The sequence below is a fragment of the Lichenostomus cassidix genome, chromosome Z (assembly GCF_008360975.1).
Source record: "Lichenostomus cassidix isolate B80296 chromosome Z, HeHo_3.0, whole genome shotgun sequence".
NCBI classification, from domain to species: domain Eukaryota; kingdom Metazoa; phylum Chordata; class Aves; order Passeriformes; family Meliphagidae; genus Lichenostomus; species Lichenostomus cassidix.
Window position 1 is genome coordinate 72,607,221 of NC_139511.1, and position 24,204 is coordinate 72,631,424.

General features: G+C 41.0%; 1 protein-coding gene across 6 annotated transcripts in view; it reads right to left on the reverse strand.

The window, feature by feature from the left end:
* Positions 1-713: 713 nt before the first annotated feature.
* ST8SIA5 (ST8 alpha-N-acetyl-neuraminide alpha-2,8-sialyltransferase 5) overlaps positions 714-24,204 on the reverse strand; it is a 69,299-nt gene continuing 45,808 nt past the window's right edge. For all 6 annotated transcript variants that reach the window (XM_085043680.1, XM_085043683.1, XM_085043684.1 and 3 more), the window contains 6 exons: positions 20,719-20,811; positions 18,194-18,280; positions 14,817-14,961; positions 12,446-12,558; positions 8,920-9,012; positions 714-7,522 (listed from right to left, as the gene is read on the reverse strand). In XM_085043680.1, coding sequence (XP_084899806.1) covers positions 7,060-7,522; positions 8,920-9,012; positions 12,446-12,558; positions 14,817-14,961; positions 18,194-18,280; positions 20,719-20,811 — 994 coding nt within the window. In that variant the 3' untranslated portion in view covers positions 714-7,059. The remainder of the gene's footprint in view (positions 7,523-8,919; positions 9,013-12,445; positions 12,559-14,816; positions 14,962-18,193; positions 18,281-20,718; positions 20,812-24,204) is intronic.

A 24,204-nucleotide genomic window follows, 5' to 3' on the forward strand; every position in this document is an offset into this window, starting at 1 on the left:
AATGAGGGCTGATTCCTCCAGCATTCACCACAGCTCTGCATCTTCAAAGTCATTTACATTTTCCTTATACCAGCACTAATATCCAGATTGTATTATTTCTGTTACCTACTGCTATTTCGGTTCATAATCTAGGAACAATAGAATGGCAATTGGGAAAATACCCAGTTTCAAAAAATAGATGGTTGTTTCATCTGCTATCCCATATTACCACAAATATTTTTACATCTATGTTTTAATTCTCTGAGAATATTGATGGAAGTGTAAGCTTGTAAGACAGGCTGAATAAGACAGATCCAAAGATTATTTTATATGAAGGATGAAGACAGTAAAGGACAGAGTTGTTAGGAAGGTGTAAGTAGGCAAATCCCAGGGATTGCAGAGGCTTTTCAAAGTCTGTCTGTGCACAGATTGCTACTTCCAGTAATAAATTACCTTACTGTGCCTAGATATTTTATAGACAACAATCCAGAACATACACTGCATATTCAGTGATCAAAATACCAAATTCTCAATTTGTATGGTTGCATAACCCTAAATATACTTTCATATATCTATAAATTATGCTATATCATCATATAATTCCACAGCAGCATTCTCTAGTTTTGTGAACCAATTTCTACCAGCTGAGCTTCCAATTCCCCTTGTTCAGAGACACAGAACAGCAGAAAATATAAAATCAGTTTGAAGACACAATAAGTGGCCCACAGATTGCCTTTCCCAGAAAACTGTTAAAGTGGTTTGTTTATTCAATAGACTTAAATCATCTTTCAAACACAGAGACACAGAGCAAAAAAAAAAAAAATTACCCTGATTACTGTTCTAGTTATGGCTTACAGCAATTGATAGGCTTTCTATCACAACCATAGTACAGCTACAGAAACAATAATAAGCCAAAATTACAGGGTGTAAGGTCGACAAAAGAAAGGTCACTCAAAAGACACGAGAGATTAACATCATCATACAACCAACATGACTCTGCATGGATTTCTACACCCCCAGTGTCACTGCTTTACACAAACAACAAACATAAAACAGCTTTTTTATTTGTCACAGCCCAAGCTCCCTTACAATGAAGACACAGAGTTTTACTCCAGTATTCCCAAACTGAGCATTTGTTCCCCACCAGGTGAAAACCAGGGACATTTTCAATAGGAAGCTGCTGTTCAATACAATTCATATGGGCTGAATGCAGAGGTTTCATCAGTGACCTCCTGGTTGACAACAAGGAGGGCCCAGAAATGAAGCAAAAATCACCAGATTTTTGTCTTGTCCCAGACACAGAAGGGACTTTTCCTCCTTTCCTCATCTCAAAGGGGACAGGCTCTAATGCACACAGAAGTCTGTATCACCTGGCCAATACAAGGTTAACAAACAGGGATTAATTTTGCCTGTTCCACACTGCTAAAAAGGCAAAAACCAGAGTCTTCACAAGCTGTGTGGAGCACTGGAGATACTTCAGTGTCTTGGTCCATCAGACAGTTTTAGGTACAACAAACATCTTGAGAACCAACCAGCATAGTATCTTGTTTTTCTGGCTTAATTTGTCACTGACATGCTAGCACATTTTACAGTGATTAGTACAGTTACAAATGTACATCAGCTTACCCAAAGATCAAACACTGAGAACACTTATGGCTTCTAAATAGAAAGTCAGACACGTTGGTAACATATTTACATCTTTCAATCCTTGAAGCGCTGGGGCAGATTTGTCTTCCTTTAAGCTTCCCACTATGGCCCAGTCCATCACTTCTGATGTTTCTTGAATGCTCAGGGCTTTGGGGAGCATTGGAGGTGCTGACAGCCTGGCACCCCAGGCTCCCTCAACCTAACGCCTCTTGTACACTTGTATTTCCCTTAAGTTTATTTTGAAAAGCACTTAAGTACAATTTTGAATAGAATTTTTTTCTTTATTTTTATTTTTTTTTTTTTTAAATTTTGAATACCATGCAGACAACACAGGGATGCCCAGCAGCCTCACACACATTGGACAGGATGATAACAAGACACAAAATTATAATAATCTGGGAGGGTTTTTTGGGGGATGCAGATTATTGGCTTGGCTCACAAGCGCTGATATAAGACCTGAATTCTCTTTCTACAGAACCCAAATGTGAATGATGTGGTGGCTTCAAATTTAGTGGGCTGCACCCTGCCTTGAACACATTCATATCACTGACAAATTCCATGCTGGTATTTTAAAGCAAGCAGAAAAAAACCCTCTTTTCCTGAGGCCTGTGGTTCACATACATACAGTCAGGTACAGAGGGCTCATGTATGATTTACACTATCATGATGAAATGTTTTGCATAGATGAGTTCGAAAAGATGGATTGATGAAATCTGAAAGGGAGGGTGACAGTCACAACACTTCTGCTTCCAGAGAAGCCTGGGTTTTGTTTCTTTTTTTTTTACTCACACCATTAAAAACATGGTATTGCTACTGCACTCTGTCTAAAGCATATTAAAAATTGTATCTGAAATGAGTGGGAAACAAGAGGCTGCTCTTCTTGCCCGTGATTAGGGACAATTTCTGGAGCACACCAAAATTTCTACACACCTCACTGGATTCTGGAAAGGGGCCAAGCATAAATACTGACTTCTTTATTCCTGAAACCTCAGCTCACTCCAGAATTTCCCAGGGAACTTGGCCCTTTAGGGACTGCTGAATTTTCCTGTTTCCTTCTTCCCATACTTGTAAAAGCTCCAAAGCTCTCTGCAGACTCAAACAGGAAAGGGGAAAGGCCCCTTTCAGAGCCCTGCACATTCACTACCCACGGGGACAAGTGCACAAGCCTCAGAAGGTCCAAAAGGACAGATTCCCCACTGCTCCAGGTCTCAGTGTCTTCCCCACCTCAGTTTCCCTCACAGGCAGAGCAGAGATTGCTCCTGGCTGCCAGGGAAGGCTGAGCAGGGGCAGCCAACCCACACAGCTGCGTCACCACCAGTGTTTCTGCCTCCAAGGTCTGAGAAACACTTCCACTGATTCACCCAACACCCACAGAGTGGACTATTCTTGGAGCTGCTTTATTCCATCTACTACATCTGGCCATCCCGAGTGAGCATCACCTTTAACTCATCATCAGCCCAGCCTGCATGGGGGCAGCTTTTTCCAGGGCTGGAGGAGCTGCCCCTGATTGCTGCAAGCTGTGAGGCTTCATCTGTTGTCTCTGCCATGTTATTCCACTGCACTAAAGGCTCTGGACCAGCCTTGTGCCTGCAATCTCCTATATTCCCTTCACACTGTTTTTCCAGGAGGCCACAGAACTGCTCAGCACGGTGCCTCTCCTCCCCGAGATAGCAGCAGGAGGAGCTGTCACAGGGTGGCTCTCCCTTTTGCAATTCATGAGCTGGCTTTGACAGCTCTGTCGCAATCACAGGAAATATGCTAAAATATTATAATGGCCCTATCGCCATTGAAGCCATTCTGTCCAACAGCAAAGTTGGATTTCATAAAGCAAAAGCAATCAGCTAAACTATGCCAGCTAAATACTTCCTTCCCTTTGATGAAAGCACTGGCAGATTCATAAGCCTCCTCCATTGACCTGACAATAAAGTCAAAGCAATCCTAGTTACATTTTTCCAACTGAACTTGCATTGCCAGTGTATGCAGATCTCAGGAACTTCTTAAGGAATTCTCCTAAATAATATGAGGAGCTGAGGATTAAACCACAGCATTTTCTCTCTGCCTGTCTCAGGCTTCATATCCTCAGCAGCAGAGCTGGGATTACAGCTCGAGCTCAGGATGTGGTACCAGACAGCTGACAGCCTTTCTTCATGAACAGATCAGATTTTTGGGGAGTTCATTTCTCTGGGGCCTGAATCCTTTTTCTCTGGGAAAGCACAACGTGCTACACACGTCCTTTCCTTGCAGCAAACACACCTGAAAGTCACTTCTTATCGCTCAAATATCCCATTGTTCAAAGGTTAAGATTGAATATTTGGAGCTTTGATTGCATGGAGGAAGGGAAAACAAAACAGCCTCAAACTCAGACAACTGACTGATGCCAAAAGAGTATTTTCTTATGCTCAGCATACAAAAGAATGATGGCAGAAAACAAGGAGGGTCCTTCTTTCTGCAAAAGCCCTTCTGCATATGGCATTTCTGATAAATGCCATAGTTTTGCAATCATTTTCTGAGCAACACGTGAAAAATGAATCAGAAAGTGAACATGTTGCGAAGTGTTTCATCTCAAGGACAATTCTATATATATTTCATTAATTATCTTTCTGGCTTGCAAATCACTCCTTATGTCTAACTGTACACCTATGTACACCTTCACAGAAAGGTCTGGGCCTGTTTCTGCAGGCCCTACACAAATAAAATAGCCACCCACCTGAATGGGGACTCTTTTCAGATAAATGTGGCAAGATTGGGCCTTTGGTGCGTATGTCCGAGTATCCTGCACACACTTCTTAAAATCATTAAAAAAATATAGTAGCTATAGATTTATAAGCAATCAAAATCTAAACACAGTAAAACTGCACTTACCTCAGTGAATTTACACTGCTCATTTACATGAAGCAAACAATGGAAAGGAAATGTCTGCGACTCTGTAATTACAGATTAACTGTAAATACAGTTTTGCTTATCCTTTTGTCTGTCCAAAAGGATCCTTGCAACTAAAAAGAGGGATTTGCACTATTTCTATCAACATATGGATGCTTACCAAGTGCTTTCCCATCTTTTTTTGAAGTATCTTTTGCAACATCTCAGACTCCTTTCAGCTGATTTTGTTCACTTCGATTACCACAGTAAAGAAAAATCTCTTACTAAAGAAGGTAACCTTAGCAGAGCAGCAGCAGCAAAGCAAACCTGAAGTCACTACTAGTCCCAAACTCAGGCAGAATAAGAAGTAAGGGCTCAAAGTACCAGCTTCAGTGTCATTACTGTTACCATAAAGCTTAATGCACAGCGAGACGGCCAACCTGCAGTGTCACATTGCTCTCTAAATAGCAGTTTCATCACAGCACTTCATTGTCAAAGCCCTTTGCACACAAATTTACAGAACACAGCAAAGACAAAGATCTCTTTTGCATATTGAATCAAGGAGACAATTTCACCTACAGGTTCATGAGTGTGCTGCCTATTTCACAGGTAGACAATACGAGGGGGTGCCCAAGAACACGCAGTGTAACCCTAAGGCCTAAAACACGACACCACAAATAATATATTAAGTTTAAGCACTGGTCCTTCACCTGCCCCTGGCTGGTGTTTCCCAGGTGAGTTCTGATGCCTTTATCAAGGATATGGGTTACTTCTAAGGCAATCAGACCTCGAGAGTGTAAAGTAAATACATCCTCACATGCAATCTGGGTCACTGCTGGCCAGCAGGGACTTTTGAAATTGTGACCATCGTGCTTCACTTCCTTTGTGATCATTTTGTCTGTAGTGTGAGGAAGTTGCACAGCTCTCAGCATAGCACAGAGGCTTTTAAAAGAAGCTGTGTGCATTCATGCATTACAAAATCAAAATCCAAGTCCAGATTTGGATTTAAACCCTCTCCCCCCTCTCAAGAAAAAAGCAAAACAAAACAGAAAACCAACCCTCATCTAGAAGTTAAAACTTCAAATCCTTGATCAAAGATCTTGCAACCTACATAACACAAGAAAAGGCAACAGTCCAAGTGCTTCAGACTAAGAATTTAGACAGGGAAACTGTTCATTTGACTGTGCCAGCACAGCTGAAACAGCAAACTTCACCTCCTGTGTATGTAGTCATACCAAAATGAAAGAGAATATACCAGCAGCCTGCTACAACAAAATAAACTTCAGCAACTTGTGGAATCTTTTCTGCTTCAGGATTTTGCCAACTTTAACAGGTGAAAAATTAGGCTTGGCATACCTGACAGAGCCACACTGACAACATTTAAAGAATACACCACCAGCCCTTTTACCACCCTAATAACATTCTCAACATACAAAAATGCCACGTTAAGACAGTTGACATCTCAAGATGCATAATTTTAAAATAAGCATCATAATCTAAGCCACAAAATATCTTCTCTGTATTTTAACTTCATTTCCTGACATTATCTTATCACAGATACCTGAAAGTGTTAACTCGACCTGCACAACAGTGAATTAACATTCAGATATTTTACAAAGTCTTTAATAAAAATCAACAAGGAAATGGGTGTTTTCTATCTTATGCTGAACCAAAAAAACTAACTTGTAAAATATAACTACATTATCCCCTTGCTCTTCATATCAAGAAAACCTTGTGAAGGAGCATATTTCTTCAGCAAGGATTCCAATGTGATGCTGAGATAGTGGCTGTAGGAGAAAGCGCACACATCACACATATGTTAGCCAGAAGGAAAGCATCACAGACAAGGAGAAAAGAAGCACAATCAGCAGAGAACAGAAATGCGAGACGCAAGAAGGAAGAAGAAAGAATCTCTAAAACAATATCACAACATGATTCACACAGTTACCTGTTGCTGTGAATGGGAGTTCGACATTCTGTTCTATCCTGGCTGAAAAACTTCATAAAGTGATTTTGTTTATTCCTAACACATCTATCTGCTATTTTTGATCAACACTTTGTGACATTACAGAACAAAAATCTTAAGTTATATATCCCCATTAAGCTATAATGCTAAAGAGTATTTTCAAAAATCTAAAGGCCAGAGAAGAGAGTGCTCAATAAAATCTGGCAATACCCCAAGGTACTCGATTCAGAAACCTATGTAAAGTCACACAGTCTATGCTAAAATTCTCCACAACATTTTTTCCTCAAAGGTTTGGTGCTTTTCTCCATAGTGAAATGATAAATATATTAATGTGCTCTATTTATCCCTAAAACTATTGTAAATGTGCTTCTTATCTGACTTCCTTTCCAGGACGCTGCGTACCCTGGGGCACAGAAGTTTTGGATCTCCTACACTGTAATGGACCCAATTCTACTAGCAGGAAAGATGCTGGTATCCTAAATCTCATGGGATGCAATGCCTTGAGGAAATTTATATCAAACAATTATTGCATAATCTCGGGGTGTAACAAAACCTCCCACACCTTACACAGGCCATCGAGCTCCCACCACACTCTCACAGTGTCCCTGTCAGCTGCAGGTCCCCGTGTGAACCCGCAGGATCCCCTTGCTGTGCATGTGGAGGAAATTGAATATTTCCGAGGGCATCGCGTGGAACCCGGGGCGAGGCTTCACGTTGTCGTAGTAGTGGTGAGTTATAAAAATCCCTGAGGGGTTCATGGGGAAAGCCCAGAAGCCGAAGAGGTGCACCTCCTCGCAGAGCTCCAGGGCCGCAGTCACCAGGATCAGCCCGGTGCTGACCCGCTTGGCCCGCACGCCCTGGCCGAGCCAGTAGCGCGAGACGTTGATGAGATACTGGGGGTGGAAATAATAAACTGCCTGCTGGGACTCGAAGTCGTCCAGGACGTATTTGACCCGGATGGAAACGTCGGTGTTGCGCGTGTTGTAGAAGGCCGGCAGCAGCACGGATGCGTTCTCGTACACCTGCAGCACGTCGTAGAACGGCTTCCTCCACTTCTCCAGCTTGTGGAATCTGAGGGGGAGAGGCGCGAGGGATGGTCAGACCAAACCCAGCGGGGAATCCCCAAGAAATGCCCAAGAAACCCCCAAGAATCCCCAAATAAACTCCCAAGAAATTCCCAATAAACTCCCAAGAAACTCCCAAGAAACCACCAAGAACTCCCAAGAAACCCCCAAGAAACTCCCAATAAGCCCTCAAGAAACTCCCAAGAAACCCCCAAAAAACTCCCAAGAAACTCCCAAGAAACGCCCAATAAACTCCCAAGAAACTCCCAAGAAACGCCAAATAAACTCCCAAGAAACGCCCAATAAACTCCCAAGAAACTCCCAAGAAACTCCCAATAAACTCCTAAGAAACTCCCAAGAAACCTCCAAAAAACTCCCAAGTAACCCCCAAGAAACCCCCAAGAAACTCCCAAAAAACCCACAAGAAACCCTCAAGAAACCCCCAAGAAAACCCCAAGAAACCCCCAGAAACATTTCTGACACAGAGATAATTGTCAGTTATCTGTTATCAGTTAATATGCTTCAGCTACCAAGGGGAATAGACTTGGGTTTGTAGCTACAGCATCAGTATGAAATGTAGGTTAAAAATTCAGGGGATAAAAAAATTCGTAATAACTTCATTAAGTGGTGGACAAACCTTGTAGACATTTCTGATCATGACTCAGTTCTCACTGTATTGCTAGAAGTGTGTAGTTTTTCCAAGCTCTGTAGTGCACTATGCAGTGCAGAGCTGTATAAAAAAGCAGTGAACACCAAAGCTAGCAAGTATTTGAAATGTCTCACTGTAGCATTTAAAAGAAATCCAAAATCAAAAGAATTATTTTATGTTGCTTGGAAAAAGAAACACATTCCCCATGAAGGAACAAAAGCAGCAATAAGCCTCATGGTCCCAAATATGTCACAAGGTGGCATTTGGGCATTAACAAATTTAAAATTAAAATCACCCAGTCAATCCTGGCTGCAAAGTTTAACTGATAATTTTTCAAAACATGTGACAGTGTGTGTTACTTTATTTACTAGATGATCTTAATTTTCCAACCCTAGTGACCCTATGACTTCAGCTTTTAGGGTGGGATCCAGTTGCTTCCATCCTGAATGTTTCTAAGACATTTGCCTGGGGATTGCAAGCACAGCACAAGACTTCCAGGGGAAGTCCTTTTGTTTTAAATTTTCCCTCATTGCCTTCCCATTTTCTGTCATCAAAGTGCAGGTTTAATTGTTCAACACATTTCTATAACTTGCTACTTATTCCACATACAGAATAACTTCAATTCAGAATTAAATGTACGATTCATGGGGATGGTTTAAAGTAGGATTTGGGAAAAGATTCTGTGTAACAGAATTAAGGGAAAGGTAGATTTGGGAAATCCAGAGAAATGAAAATACAAAAAACCCAGAAATAACCTCTCGGTGATTATACTGGGATTGACAGTCACGACATCTGTCTTCACCCCAACGTCCATGAAGTATTTCTCAGATATAGGAGGCAAATTGCATCTATAAAGGAAAGAAATTAGTAATGAAGTTTAAAAATTCCTTGCACCTTTTCAGGACTAGAAAATAGAATTATGTAAGTATTTCTGCTAAGCAACAAATCTAGAAATAGACTGAGAATGTAAAATTGTATCAAAACAAGTGGATGCCCAAACTGTGCAATAATCTAATAAATTCTTGAGGGCTGTCTGAAAACGTCTCTTGCTCCCTCACTGGTGAGAGATGATCCCTCTTTGCAGGTGTAGCCAATTCTCATTTTGCTTCCTTAACAGCAATTTACCTATTTACTTTGGCAGTTTAGGATAAGAAATGGGATGAAGACCCAAGGCCAACCAGACTATAAAATCAAAGGCTTGCTTTTATATAGCTGAGATGTATTCAATAATTAATAAACTATATCTATAACATTGCCTTTAAGATGCTTTGGTTTATTCCCAGGAGAATTTAGGGGAAATGTTCCACAAGAGACAAATCAATCCAGACCTAATTAATCCAAAACTATCTGCCTCCTTTCCTTTTCCATTTATAAGCAACTCCCAGTGCAATGTAATAGCAGAAATTCTGACTCCACAGGTTCACCACAGGACATCAAAGTTATTAGGAGCAAACATGTGAGGTTTGCAAACCTTGACTTTGCCCAGCCTCCATTCACCTTGGCCTTGTCCTAGATACATCATCTCTCAAAATTTAGAGCATCCCTCAAGAGATGCTGAAATTACTGAAACACACATTCACAAGCTACCACACTGGCTTTGCTTCTAGAGGAAACCCAGCTGAAAAAAAACCTTGAGCATGTGTTTTCAGGGGCAACACTTGTGGTGTGGCAGCTGGTTTTACACTCAGTTTAGGCTAGTTAGGCACTTAGTGACGCTTTGAAAGATTTTTGGAGTGATCTACAAGCCTCAATAAAAGCCCCACATCTCAAAAATACTGCTATGCCTAATTCCCAAAGTTCTCCATATTTCTGAAGAACAGGGCTGGGCAAAAACAGGGAGAAAAGTGTGATGGTATTTAGGGTAGGAGATGCTTGGTGTTTTCAGAATACCACAGTTCAGCTGTGAGGATAATTTATCAGGCAAAGAGAGAGGACAATTTGGGGAGCAGCAGAATGCACAGAAATCCTTCAAAGTCCTTCTCAGAACCAAGAGGTTCACATCCACCTTGCACAGAGTCCCTCTTTGTCAGGTCAAGAATTGTTTTTAGCTATCCTTCTCAAAGACAGTGTCATTTCTAGCACTTTCCTCTGCTGGGTCATGCAATTCAAGTCCTCAAGCATCCCCAGTTCCACCTAGCACTGGGCACTGTGCTTCTTAGATTATATTTGAAGGTTTTCAAATAACCAGTTTCAATATTTCTGACAAGGAAGAATTTTCTGAAAAAAAAATTTCTGAAAAGGAAATTTCCTCCGGGATTAAGAGTGACTGAATTTGTTGCAGGTGATAATGCCTTACAAAAATGATCCAAGCTGCACAAACTGTATTTTTGTGATAGGACTCCAAGAACTCACCCTGTTAAGTGAGCAGTCCTATCTCTAAATTCACCCAGTGCTTCACCACAGAGCTCTGCTCTGGCCAGTAGATGGAGACAGACAATAACTACTAGTAAATGCAATTCTTGTGTGTATTTTATATATTCTATTGTACTATAATTAATTGCTTTCAGAATTTACTTCACAGAACAATCTTCTGGCTTTCTGCATTCTGCTGGCCACAAAAGATTTACTTAAGGGTCCTGAAGGTATCACTGAATGTAATAAGGGCTCCATAGGCACCTTGTGAAATATTTTAACTTATTTCATTGGTGACGAAGATTATGATTCCTGATCGTCTGGTGGAGTGGTGACTGGAAAGCATATGTGCTCTGACATGACCTTAATCACAAGCTTTACTTTAAAACTGATGTCAGCAGACCTTGAGTTTTAAAACTCTTACACATCTTTGTGTACAATCCACATTTTGGAGACAGTGAACCAGAGGTTTCCTTGGCACAAGTACTGATATATTTATTCATATTCCAGTTCTGTCTAAACCTCCATTTAATTGTTACTGATACCAAACACAACCCAATTTCTAATTTCTGTAATAATCTGGGGGGTTTTTTATCAGTTTTGGTACATTTCAAGGAAGAGTAACAGTGGTAAAATGGGACCTCAACTGGACATCCTTAAACATAAATGAGATTTGCCAGACACATTTCAGGTTAAAAACTTGCCATCTCCATGTGTCACATGGACTGTTCCTTTCATCCCTACTGATAGTTGTGATCCAACACAACAGCAGGGAATCTACAGTAATTATTTAATATATATGGGGTACACTACGCTTTTAAGGAACAAATTATATGAAGTCTGGACCCTTTCACAGACTCTTTTTTTTTTCCACTGAAAGCTAAGCCAATAGTTTTCTATCAAGTTGGAATAAGAGGCAGACACAAGGGTCTGAAAACAATGAATACTGAAGGTAGAACCTGTAAAATTTTCTCATATGATGTCAAATTAAAATGAAAACTGCAGTGAACCAAAATGTGATCTAATATTTTGCTGGTATGAAGCCAGAGAAATTGTTTTATGCTCAGTTATTCTAAACTGACAACAATATACCCAAGGAAAATAGGCCAACTGAAATAAAGAGATTTTTCTTTTCTAGAGAAGAGGTCATGAATCTGTGAGCTAGTGGTCATATGCCATGACCCAGGCAAAGAGCTTAACAGGATTTAGAGAAGGATTAGTCATGCATATGAATAATAAAAAAATCTTTCTCATATATATTAAGGATTATAAAACTGCTGCTAGACTCTCTTATCCAGGAACACTCATCGTGGGACATCCCAGTTTATGCAAAACCTGGATAATTCCACATTTAGTGAGGAGCAATGAAGACACCTCACCCTCCAAGTTATTCTGGTGACTCTGGAGGCCCTGGGTTGATGACTGATTACTGTAAATCCTGTTATTGAGCACCTGAGCTCTGCACCAGTCCTGAAACACAGCTCTGGGGCACATGAGCTGTGAGCTGTTAACATCTGACCAAGGTGCTTGTGACTCAGTAGAGGTTGTACCTCTGGCTCAGCTCTGCCCCAGAAAATCATGGCCAGGTTCATAGGACACTGCTGATGGGCTAATGTCCATAGAAGGATAAATCCACAACCTGAGTGGCAGGGGATGTCCTGAAAGAGAGCATCAGCCCTTGTCAATAAGTCATTGATTAACCCCATGGAGTTAGGGAGGAAAAAATCCTCAAAGCATAATTTTAAAATAAATATTATAATGTTAAGATGTTTTGGATTCTTTTTTTTTAAACACTTTTTTGTGCAAGAAGAAGGCTTGACACAGCCAATTTAGCAAACTCCATGTTCCCACGTGAGAGAGGATAGCTTTCCAATACTCTATTTGTCACTAGAAAAGGCAAAAAAAGAAAAATGGAGCTGTGGTGGTTACCGAAACACGAAGTCTGCACTGTCAATCTCCCGGCCACATCTGCTGTTCTTCAGAATTCCTCCATTCCCAACCACTGCACATCTCTTAAACTGGGAGCGGTGGTAGGGCATATCCTGCAACAGCACAGCAAGGGAACAGTTACAAAACATGGAGCCAACAAGTCTCTTTTTTCACTTTTTCCTTTTCTTCTGTGCAGCTGTACCTTGATGCGATAATCAAAAGGATGTTGGCACTGGTTCTGGCAATACATAAAGTGTGTACATAAAGTGATGGCATAGCCTGCTGTGCAATTAGGGATGGCACAGGCAACAAACCTATATGGAAAAAAAAAAAAGCAATAACCTGTTTTTTTCCCCAGGTTCAATAAGGTAAGGAGTAATTGTAGCCACTTGCTTTCCTCTTTGATTTCCACATGAGGGCACAAACCATAAACTGGTGTAGCCCAGGCACTGTTTTCTGAGCTGCCTGCAAACTGCTCACTCCTCAGGCTCTGGTGTCCTGCTTTTGGGAATTCTGCAGAGTTCCAGAGCTGCCTGTAAAGCCCAAGAAGTCTGTCAGACAGAAAAAGCCCAAATTTTACTGCTTACCTACACTAAATGTTCTAATAGTAGTAATGATTATTAATTAACACTTGTACTGCCAGCACTGCCTTTGATCAGGCACTTTTTTGGATTTGTGGATGATGCATCTTCCTGTAATCTTTGGGCAGAATTCTGCCTTCATACACAGACATGCAGCTGCTGCCGAAGCCAGAGAAAGTGAAAATCACATCTTGAGAGCAAACTGGGCTGTTAGGGTGAGAGGGCTGTGACGCAGAACTGAGCCACACTACACCTTATGAATATGGAGGGATGTGCTTATATAAGCATGAGAGTGCTCGTTTTGGTACATACATATTTTATCAATAATCTCATGCCGCAAACTACAGAGGGATGCAGGAGTGGCTTGACATTTCTGGGTGATTATTCCCAGGATCTTTCCACAGCATCCATAAGCCATGAGGCAAAAAGGGCATGCAATTACATCTGTCTGAGAAAGGCAGCAGCTGTCTGACAGAGAGGAAATATGGAGCTGTCTGTGATTTATGCAGTGATTTCTTAACAAAAAGTGCCTCGGCAGCCCTGGAAGGGAAATCAGAAGACAGGTGTCCATGCTTAGCACAAGGCTCTTGCCCCTACAGCACTGCTGCTGTGCTTTCAGCTCTTTATTTTCCTGTATTTTCCAGGCTGCAGCCCTGCTCCTGTGCAGAGGGTGGGTTTGGCCACTGGCCAGGGACTCCCAAAAGCATTTTTACATGGGATAATGCCTTCAGAGCATCCTGATCATACCTGGACAAACACCACAGCAGCTCTACATGCTCCTAGCAGAGCTCAGGGGTTCAGTGTTTCAGGGAACTCATCTGCCTAATCAGGCAGGGTTTTGAGGATAATACTCCTGGACTCAGATGTTCCCATTCTTTGCACATCTCCAGATGCCAAAGTGCTTTCCTGGATCCGAGCCTTTCCCTGGTTCTGCCCCAGCTCCCCATCTGCACCTTTAGATAACAGCACTTCCCTACCTCTCAGCAGTGCTCGGAAAGCCAAAGGATTAGAAGTGGTTGGACCCTGAAGGACAGGTTCAATGGCACAAATCTAAGTACTTAACCTGAATATATGTCTGACTTTTCAAAAGGGATAAATTTCAGCTACCCACTCCAAGTGTGCTGCTGTAAATTGAGAGGGTGCACCCTGTGATAAATCTGCAGCCACAGCAGCCCATTTCTGCACATCAGTTATCGTGTGTAAAGGGAATTTCCCACTGATTATAACCTTGGATGGCCCTGGAGGTCAAGCATTATTTGCTGGAAAGGTTTTGAATAATCATTATGATTAATGTATTTAAAAATTGTGAAGCCCATTCACAGATAATCTGCATACAGAAGTAAGTATAAAAATAGTCATTGTGAATATGAATTATAAAATAATCATGCCGAAAAGAAAAGCAAACCTACCCCCAAACGTTGGATTAAATCTATGTGAATAGTATACTTTAAAAGAGCTCTGATCAGTAAGTGCCTCTTTTATTTAGCTTTCTTAAATTATTTTATTTGCCACTCCTGTTGCTCCTAAGTCAGCAACATTGTGCAGGAAATTACATGTATATATATATATGTATATGTATATGTGTATGTATATGTATATGTACATATATATTGCTCATGACCAGGACAAAACAGGATGATCATCTAAAATATTGCATCAAAAATAAAAATTTTCAAAACATAAGCAATGAGATTTGTAGGCATGTCAGACAAGTGCTAAATGCTTGGCTATGGGGTAGTGCCTAATGCAGCAAGTACAGTGAAACTGATCCTGCAAATGGGCAGAGGCACCTTTGGAAACATTTTGAAGATTTCTTGGTTGATATGGAATATTCCACTAGTGTCCACTTCATATTTCAGTTTAGTTCCCAAGGGAGTATTTTTCTGGGTGGTGAACAGAAAGGATGGGGCATTGCAACACCTCGACAGAGTAGACCTGTGAAAGGAAAAAGAGAGAAATAAGGTCAAGGAGTTGATGGTATGATACAGGACTTGCAATTGCTGTTGCTCCTAACAGGGGACTTTTGAGCAAAAAGAAACTTTTTAGCTCTAGGATGGGTAGAATGGTAGTTTGCTGGATTTTCCCTCAGAAAATTTTAGATTCAGTGAAATCTTCTTAGATTGAGAAAAATATGGTAAAGCAAAAATAAAAGAAAATAAACGAGACTTCTGCACTTGTTTCTTCTAGGGTATGGGAAATACATGTGCAAATTCTGCCCTGCTCTGATCCCCAAAGCTGAGCTTCTGCCTCCAACATCCTGGCAAAACCACCTTAATTAATTAGTTCCTCTTTGCCTTACATTTTTTAAATTATATACTTGTCACTGGGCAAGAAGTGTATGGGTTAAAGAGTTCATCTGGGGATGTGGAAATTTGCAGGGCAGTATTTAAACACAGTGATATCCAAAGACACTGCCCCACTAACCAGACTGCTGTGGAGCACAAAACACTTTGATTACAAAAAAACCCCAAAAAACAAAAAAAAAAAACCCCAAAATAAAACAAAACAACTTTCAAATATCTCAGTTTTGCCTTTGGCCTTACACATGTGGGCATCAGGAAGATGATGTGGCCTAAACAGATGGGTGCCAGGAAAACTGGTCATGCCTACGACTACAAAATCTCAGACAAATGACCAAAATTTCTTTTGTCCCTGGGACAAAATAGAAGAAATTCCAATGCAAACAAGAACCATATAAAATCCCAAACATGGGATTTACATTATGAGAGAAAAAGTATTTGGCTCTGATCCCTTTACCATGTTTCATATGAAATGTAAATGGGGAAAGCAGCTTTGCAAACAAGGCTCCCTTTCCTAGCTCCCATCTTTCCCTGAATGCTTTTCTTTTTTTACTGGTGGCACTGAAAGCCCTGACTGCAGCTCACTCTTATTCCAGAGAAGGTTTATTTCTCAGACAAAGCATTTGATACCTTTAATGAAAAATATGTGTCATAGCAAATGTACAAACATGAATCCAAAGCCAAATGGCTCTCAAATAGCCTAGATTAAATGCCTTGCCTCTGGGGTGTGTGGCCTCATATTCTAAATTGGAAGAACAAACCAGTCGTCTTTATGGGCGTTATTACGAGCACCAGATAGCAAATACAGAATTATGCAAACATTTCAGTGATGTCCAATTACTCCCATATACTTGACTCATGCAGGATGGCACAAAATGATCGTCAGATGAAGGCAGCAAATGAGACTGAAAAAGTCAGTGAATAATGTCTAACAGCAAAATGACTAAATAATTATGACCAGGAAGTGGAATTGAATTGTTATAGTTGGGATATGAGAAAAACCTCATTGGTTGTGCCTTTAGGAATTGAAAGAGACATTTTTCCTCAATGTCCAGCTGGTTTTCCAGAGGCACAGTTCTTTATGTGAATGCCTGAGGGAAGAAGGCTCTCAAACAAAATGATTTCCTTAGTCTCCAAATACAAACTCTAGTATAATTTTTGCCCTTCCTCCCTCCCTGCTGCTCAAGTAGCTGCCATTTAAATCCTGTTGGATTCTCCCCATCTCACCTGATGGTCCAGGACTGGCAAAGCTCAAAATCCCTCAGCTCAGAGGGTTACACCTTTCAACTTCCTATTAAACAAGCTCCAAACTCAGAGACCTTGGTCTGCTTTTAGGGACAGCAGCTTCCCCACACATTCATACACTGAAGTCTCCATCCCACATGACACAAATGAAACAGATTTCAGACTTTTTTGGGGTTTGGGTTTTTTTAAATTTTTACTTTTTATGACAAGCATAACCTTTGTTCCTGGAACCACCTAACAAAGGTTATGCAACACCTGGGTGCCAGTGAGAGTTCCTGAAGCAGTGATACATCAGTCAGGCAGATGCAGACAGTGACAGGAGTCTTTAATCTCTTTTTTCTCTCAGTGCACAGGATGGAGAGGGGTTCTTTGTTTAATGTGCTGCTGTTGGTGGCCTGAGATAGACTGGTGGTGCTCCTGGTGGTCTTTGGATAATCCTTTCTCATTGCTCCCACCTCTGCTCTGGCCTCCAAACCTCAAAGTGCTCCTTTCCATACCTCAAAGTGCTACTTGCTCTGTGGGCACACTCATTACTCCTGTCACTCCAGCTGTTTTTAAAATAATGAGCTGTAATACTGAATGACTCCTCTCTTCAAAACAGGCTCTGATAATTGTCTATCAAGTAACTTCCAGGAAAAATACAGCAAAAAAAAACCACCTAAAAAAACTTAGGTGTGGAGATCACATTGGAGAAACTGTTATGAGCCTGAGACTAACAATGTTATTTTTAAAGATGTCAATGACTAACTCAGCACATGCATTCTCACATTCTCTCATTAACTCCTGACAGCTATTTCCTGGAATCATGCAAGAGAATTTGGGATAAAGCTGGGGGCCTTATTCTAAACAACAGCCCTGAATTGTACCAGTGACTTTCAGAATTCAGTCTGCTGCACTTACTCTGAAACAGTGAGTCTTCTCAAAACCTACTCAAATATGCACTAGAATATATCAATATATAACATTCAAAAATTGGTTTGGCTTCAGTCCACTGTTGCCTTCACAAGACCAGTTTCAAAATCTGTATCATGAGAGGATCATGGAGGATTTTCAGCAGAGAAGTTACTTGAAGAAAGATAGATCACAACAGAAACTGAGAGGTCTCTGAAGACCAGAAAAAATATGTAGATAGCCTGTGAGTAAGAACTGACAAACCATTAAAAAAAAAGAAATACAATAATAAACAAGGTCTGGCAGTACCTAAAACACTCAGGGAAAAAAAAAAAACAAACCCTGTTTGAATATTTTGTAGACTAAATTACTGGTGACATTACTATTCCAGGCCACCGGGGAGTTAGGTTGATGTATTAGCTGAAGCCATTAAATCTCACCTCCATCCTCACTTTTGCCAAAATTATACCTGAAAGTCTTCCCCATGCTAAATTCCTTGCCTTTCCTGGAACAATATTCCACATGCCAGAAAAGCATTTTTTCACTCTTGCTGTTGTTGTTTTGGTTTTTTTTAAGTAGGGGGAAAAGTCCATATTTATTCAAAAGAATCGTACTCCAAATATTGTCATGTTTACTCTTGCTATCCATATGAAATTTTGATCTCTCTGCAGGAAGCTAAACTCAAACTAAAGTAAATTTTACTCAGTCTCATTAATGTGAGCCATTCTTACTTGAATAAATTGGCTTCTGTGACATTCATCTCCCATTTGCACATCTGTAGGCTCTTCCATCTGTCAAACAATTCAGTTTGTTTCACCCTAAAAGATAAAAAAGAAAGAAAGAAAAGAAAATCTGTTTATTAGAAGGGCTTAATTTCCTAAAACAGCTGCAGATAGAGTATCATGCAAATTGATGGGGCAAATCAGTCAGTCTAGACAGTACAAAACTCATCATTTTTATTCCATTTTCTGCTCAGACATAGCCAGTCTAAGCCCTGTGTACACAAGAATTGATGTTTGGGACTGAATTCTTTTCCCTGATAGGATTTCTCGGTTTTTTCAGGATAAAAAAATGCAATATTGAGCAAGAAGCATCTACTCTACCAAAATCTGCTGGGAAGAAAATGGGTCTCCATCAGCTGGGTTTGGGGGAAAGTTGCACCCAGCAGAAGGGCCCAGAAGGGGAGTATTGGAAAAGGGGATACAAAATACAATCTATGGTTGTATTTTGGCAAGATTAACTTAATCTGTGAAATCCTGCAGCACTGCACTGTGGATAAATTTATTTTATGAACAATTTATGAGCTCACGTGTAGGGATGAGAGTCTGTGATGGTAAGGGAAAATGAAAAGCTCTTTACATAAGGATCTCTCCCTCCTCCTCTGCTAATCAATATACCTGTAGTTTCATTTAAAAAAAACTTACACTGCTGTTTCTACTAGGCTGATACAGATGACTCATTTTTTGATGATATCACCAATTCCAAGAACTTCCACACTGAAGTTCACACATAATCTTGTACTTTTGGACAACAGAGATAATTGAAGGATTTGCAAGTATCTAGAGGTAGGAAGCAACTGCATAATCTGACTAGGAAATTTGGAAGTCTGTGATTTCTGCTAGATTGATAGGTTTTAATGAGTTCTCTTCAGGCTTGAGGGCTTTTAATGTCTGAATAAAGCAAAGACTTTTAAGATAATTATATATTTAAAGCAAGTAGAACTTAGCATTTCCCAGGCTGTGGAAGTTACAGAAAGGAATTAGGTCATATTGTACTTTTTGTAGCCCACCAGAGCACATTAACTTGGAAATCTTCCACTACCATAAGGGCTGACTTTGGAAGCAGCACATTTGAATCAAGAAAATCAGAAGAGACCAGCAGAATAAAAGAGCTTAATGTCAAATGGCATCTATTGTAGAACTAAGGGTAACTCATATCTATCTGAGCAGGAGTCCACTACCTTCCTTGGGCCAGTGGATAAGATGAAGAAAAATGAGCAATTCTCTGTGTCCTCTGATAAGTATGCAAAAAAAACCCCAAAACCCCAGAAAAAAACCAATTCAAAACTCCCCACCTTCAGCAGAACACTGGCAGAGGTGTGACATTCTCACCCCTCCTATTTATTTTTAAGCACTGCAAGTCAGCAAGCAGTGCAAAGTGTGTTACTCGTGTATCCTTCATCCAGTACAGAAGGCAAGGACATAACCTACATTTTCTTGTGCACAGTCAGTGAGGGAGACATGCTCAGACTCATGCAGACCTGGAGCAATAAACTGTATTTTCTGTAGCCCTGGCTGCTTAATGTTATGCACCTGTAGAGCTGCACTTTGGACTGACATTTTGCACTTTGCAGATCTTGTGCATTGCCTGAAACATTGCTAAACCACTGGCTTTAGATGTGGTGAGGGATTAGGCACAATATAAGCATCTCAACTCTGGTAAATGCTGAAAATGCAAAAAGGCAACACTAAAAATACAGGCCTGTGCTCTGTCCCATTGGCAAACCAATTTCTTCACCCAGCTTCTTTGCTGTGGCTTCACATATACATATGTATATATACATATATTCATTCATTCATTTCCTGACATAGGACCACAAAACACAGTTTAGAGATATTTTATTGTGTCCCAGAATCACATTTTCTAACCTTTTTTACAGAGGTGTTTTGAGTTGTGAAACTCTCTTCTGTTTGAGGAGGTCAAAAATACGAATGGGCTCAGGAAATATCTAAACAAATTAATAGAGAGGTCCACTGTCCACTCTGATTACTCCAGTCTGGACTCCTTCTACCACTCCACAAGTCCCCATGCCAGTACTTATTATCAGGAAGGGCTGAGCTTTTTGCCTCCTTTCTTAGCCTTCACTTCTGGCCACTGTCAGTTAAAGAGCCTTAAGCTAGATGGACACTTGCATGAGTCAGTCTGGCTGTCCTTAGTCTTCAATCATTGGAAATATGATATTACAAACACTGTGTTTAATTCCCAGCAATAACACTGGGCCTGACCAAAATGTCTCAATGTATGGGAAAAGCTTCCATGTTTTTCAAATGGACCTCAGATCAAATTCAAACACTGCTTGCACAGGTAAGAGAAGCTCAGGGAATCCTTCTGAGATCCCTGTTGATGTGATCTCTTGACCCTTGCACCATCTGACAATGCCATTGTAATTTATTATTCCATCTACCTTAAAACTGACATTTTTAGCAGTACTTTTATTGCTAAATACTTTTACTTCTTACATTTATTTCATACTTACATGGACAAAACCTTCACCTCAATGATGTCCTGCCGTAATTCCAGGCATTTGGTAGAATTGTATTCCAAAGGCCCTTCGTAAAACTCGAAATACCTGAGAAACAACAAGAAAAGATATCATAAACAAGGTTTAGACTAGAATAATTGTCTTGCACATCAACAGAATTTTGCTGAAATTTGTCATTTATGACTTTTGCCTAACTTGAGGCTGCACTGCCTGGCCTGTGGGCAGCTTATTCCTTCCCAGGAAAGCACAGATGTCCTTGCTGATCCTAGAACAGTCACCCACTTCCAGTTACTGTCCATTCCTACAGGAGTTCATCTATCCTGAAGCATCAACAAGGACGAGATACCTTTTCCAGCAGTCAGCACTTGGCAGCTGGAACTGAAAGTCAGGGCAAAAGCACTGATCATTTAAGGAACATTTCTCATCTTTTGGGTGTCTGACTGCTGAGTTGGAGAAAACAGTACCCTAAAAGTGCTAGAGGTTGTATTCTGTCTGTAGAGGATTTTCCACAGCTCCTGAGCAACTGTGCTTTCCATTGGGATTTACCCTTTTGCTATATTTGGAAGGGAAAGGAAACAGGAATTATTTTCTGGAAAAAAAAAAATTGGCAACAAAAGGATTTTAACGCTCAGACACAGCACAAATAACACTGCTACTCTTGATTAAAATATAGATATTAATATTTACCTTTTTGGTTATTTTTTTCACTTTAGTCACTGGACTGAAGGGGAAACAAAACACAATGGTAGCTACTCATGCTTAGGGAAAAGAGAAAGCCTAGGCTGTCAAGTGAACTCAATGAGTCTGTATTAAAATGACAAACAAGATTTAGAGTTTAAAACAAGCTCTGGATCAGTTTCACTCCTAATCATTAAAACTCTGTATTAAAACCTAATTCGTAAGACCTGCACATAAAGCACTTGAGAGGACAATGAAGAATTAAGAGAAGATGACCTGGAGGAATAGTTGTTATGAACAAGGCTAGAGCAAGTTGTTCTGATGGATCCTTTAAAATCCTGGAATTCAGGCAGCTGTAACTCCAAACTACCTTTTGAATCTTCAATAGGAAATATAAAGGTAAGGTTTGTGGAAAAGCTTCATTTAAGCCATCACTGGAAATGTAATATTTCTTGTTTGTGTCATTGTAAAATAATATCAAATTTCATGTTTGATCCCTCCGTGACTGGAGAAATCCAAGAGCCTCCCAAAGCAATTTGTTTTCGGCTGGGAATGTTTCTAGCCTGTCGAATGCTGCTTTAGAAAGTGTCTCCTTCACCTCTCCCTGAGGTTTTCACCACCTCAGCTTTGCCAAATCCCAAACCAACCACTTCTGTGATCCAGTGAGAGGCACAGACCTTGAGAATGGAAGGAGGAAGCCCATGCCTACAAGGTGGCAGGACAACAAAAAAATTCCTAATAATGAAGTCAGAAAAACCCAATAGCTCATCTTTTAAAAATGTGGTTATTTGGAAATGTGTTTGTATAGCCTTCGAGGCAATAAAAAAAAATTAGCTTTGTAGAGAAAATAACATATTTAAAGTATTCCACATCAGTGAGAACTCTGTGAAAAAAATTCCTCAGCCTCCTGAAGGGACATCTAACATGAACCTTCATCTAGGCTCTCACCAAAAGGTTTGGAATTCCCTTCCATCTGAATTGTTCACCTGGACATTCAGTATTTATTAAGGAACAGCTGAAATCCAGTGCCCTGGCACATCTCCCATGTGCTTGTCTTGTTGAGCTGGAGCTGAGCAAGTTGAGAAAGAGGCTTCAACTGGATTTGGATTAAGAATCCCCCTGCTTGCACCAGGCCAAAGCCCTGTGTGGATGTACTCCAGGCAGCTCCCCCAGACTAAACCAAAGCCTCTCTTTAGACCAAACCATACAATTTCTTACTGATCACAGAATTTTCCAGGGTTGAAGGAGTCCCCTCTGGCTGCCAGTACAGACAATGTTTTCATCTTCCTGAAATAAACTTTTTCTGACTGTCTTTTGCAGTATCAATCCTTTTCTTTGGTTCCTTGAGTCAGACAATGCTGGTACCCTGGATGTGCCTGATCTACACAGTAGTTGGGGCAGCCAAACACCCCACACAACACTGAGCACATTACACACCACTCCTGCTCCTTAGGGTGTGCAGGAGACAGCAATGCCTATCAGCCTCATCCTCACCCATCACCCAACACTTGATTTCAGCACCTCGAATGCGCCTCAGGACAGATAAGCAGAGCAAAAATCTAGATTAACATTTATTTTTATCTTTCCTGCGCACTTCTGGCTGTGCTGCTAAGTTAGAGAGCAGCAGCTCAGATGTCAAACAGCACATGCTGTCACGTGGGAACACCACAGCAGGGGAAAGCTGGCTTCAGCCTGTGGCACTGGAGTCAAAGACGTCATTTTATGAAATGGAGATGAAATTTCCTGTGTCCCAGCCATTTGCTTTGATCATTGCCTGTTTACTCCATCCACAAACCAAAAATAGCAATGAAAAAGGATGTGTTACTAAAGCAGCAGAAGGTTAAGGAGGAAAGGACTGGGTCAAAAATAAACCACTTCTGGATCTGGAAGGAAATCAATCCATGAGGCAATACTGTGTTTCTAGGAGAGATATTCCATGAGCCTACAGCTCTGGAAAGCACATCCTGCAAGGATGAAAGGACTGTCCTGCAAGCCTCCAGCAACAGCTTCAGCTTTCCCAGCAGCACCACTGGGAGCATTGGATTCACCATTTATCACCTCGTGGAAGTGCAGAGGGAGGATGCATTGGACAGGCTGGATGAAACATGGCCGATGGGACCTGTGCCTCCTGATTGAAACCAAGCAGTGATCCCAAACCCAAACATCATTTGGGCTGTCTTTCATCAGCCCTGAACCTCACTGGAGCAGACACACAGCCATTGAAGCCTCCTTAGTCATAATGCTATGGATGCTGCCACATGTAGGGTGCAAACAATAACTGTGCTGCAACAGCATTAAGGACTTTTCAAGGCAGTGTCTGGTCAATGGACTCAGGAAAAAAGGGTTCCTCTCTTTCTCGCAGGGGTGTTCATGCTATTTATTTGCTTCACAGCAATTCCTCCTGCTGCAGACACCGTGGGAAATTAGCCAAAGCAGTTCCCTGGAGCACTGGACAACCTCTTCCCACGGAAGTGCTTCACGTTCTGCTTTCCTAGAATGCAGCTTTTGCACAACACCAGGCTGTAGCACAAGGAGCATGGGTTTCCTCAACCTCCAGAGATGTCCTTTAAACCCACCTCCTCCTCTTGCAAGGGTCTGGTCCTGCAGGGAGTGTTTGGCCCCCACACTTTCCCAGAGGAAGCATCAGTCTCACCCACTCCCTGGTCTCCGAGAGCTCCTTCTGCCTATTAACTCCCACTCTAAAACATGTAGTTCCCTGTGAATGAAGATACATTTGCCTGTCAGAAAGCTTAATTAGCACAAATGGAAACTGTCCTCCCCATCATCCTCCTCAGTCTGATC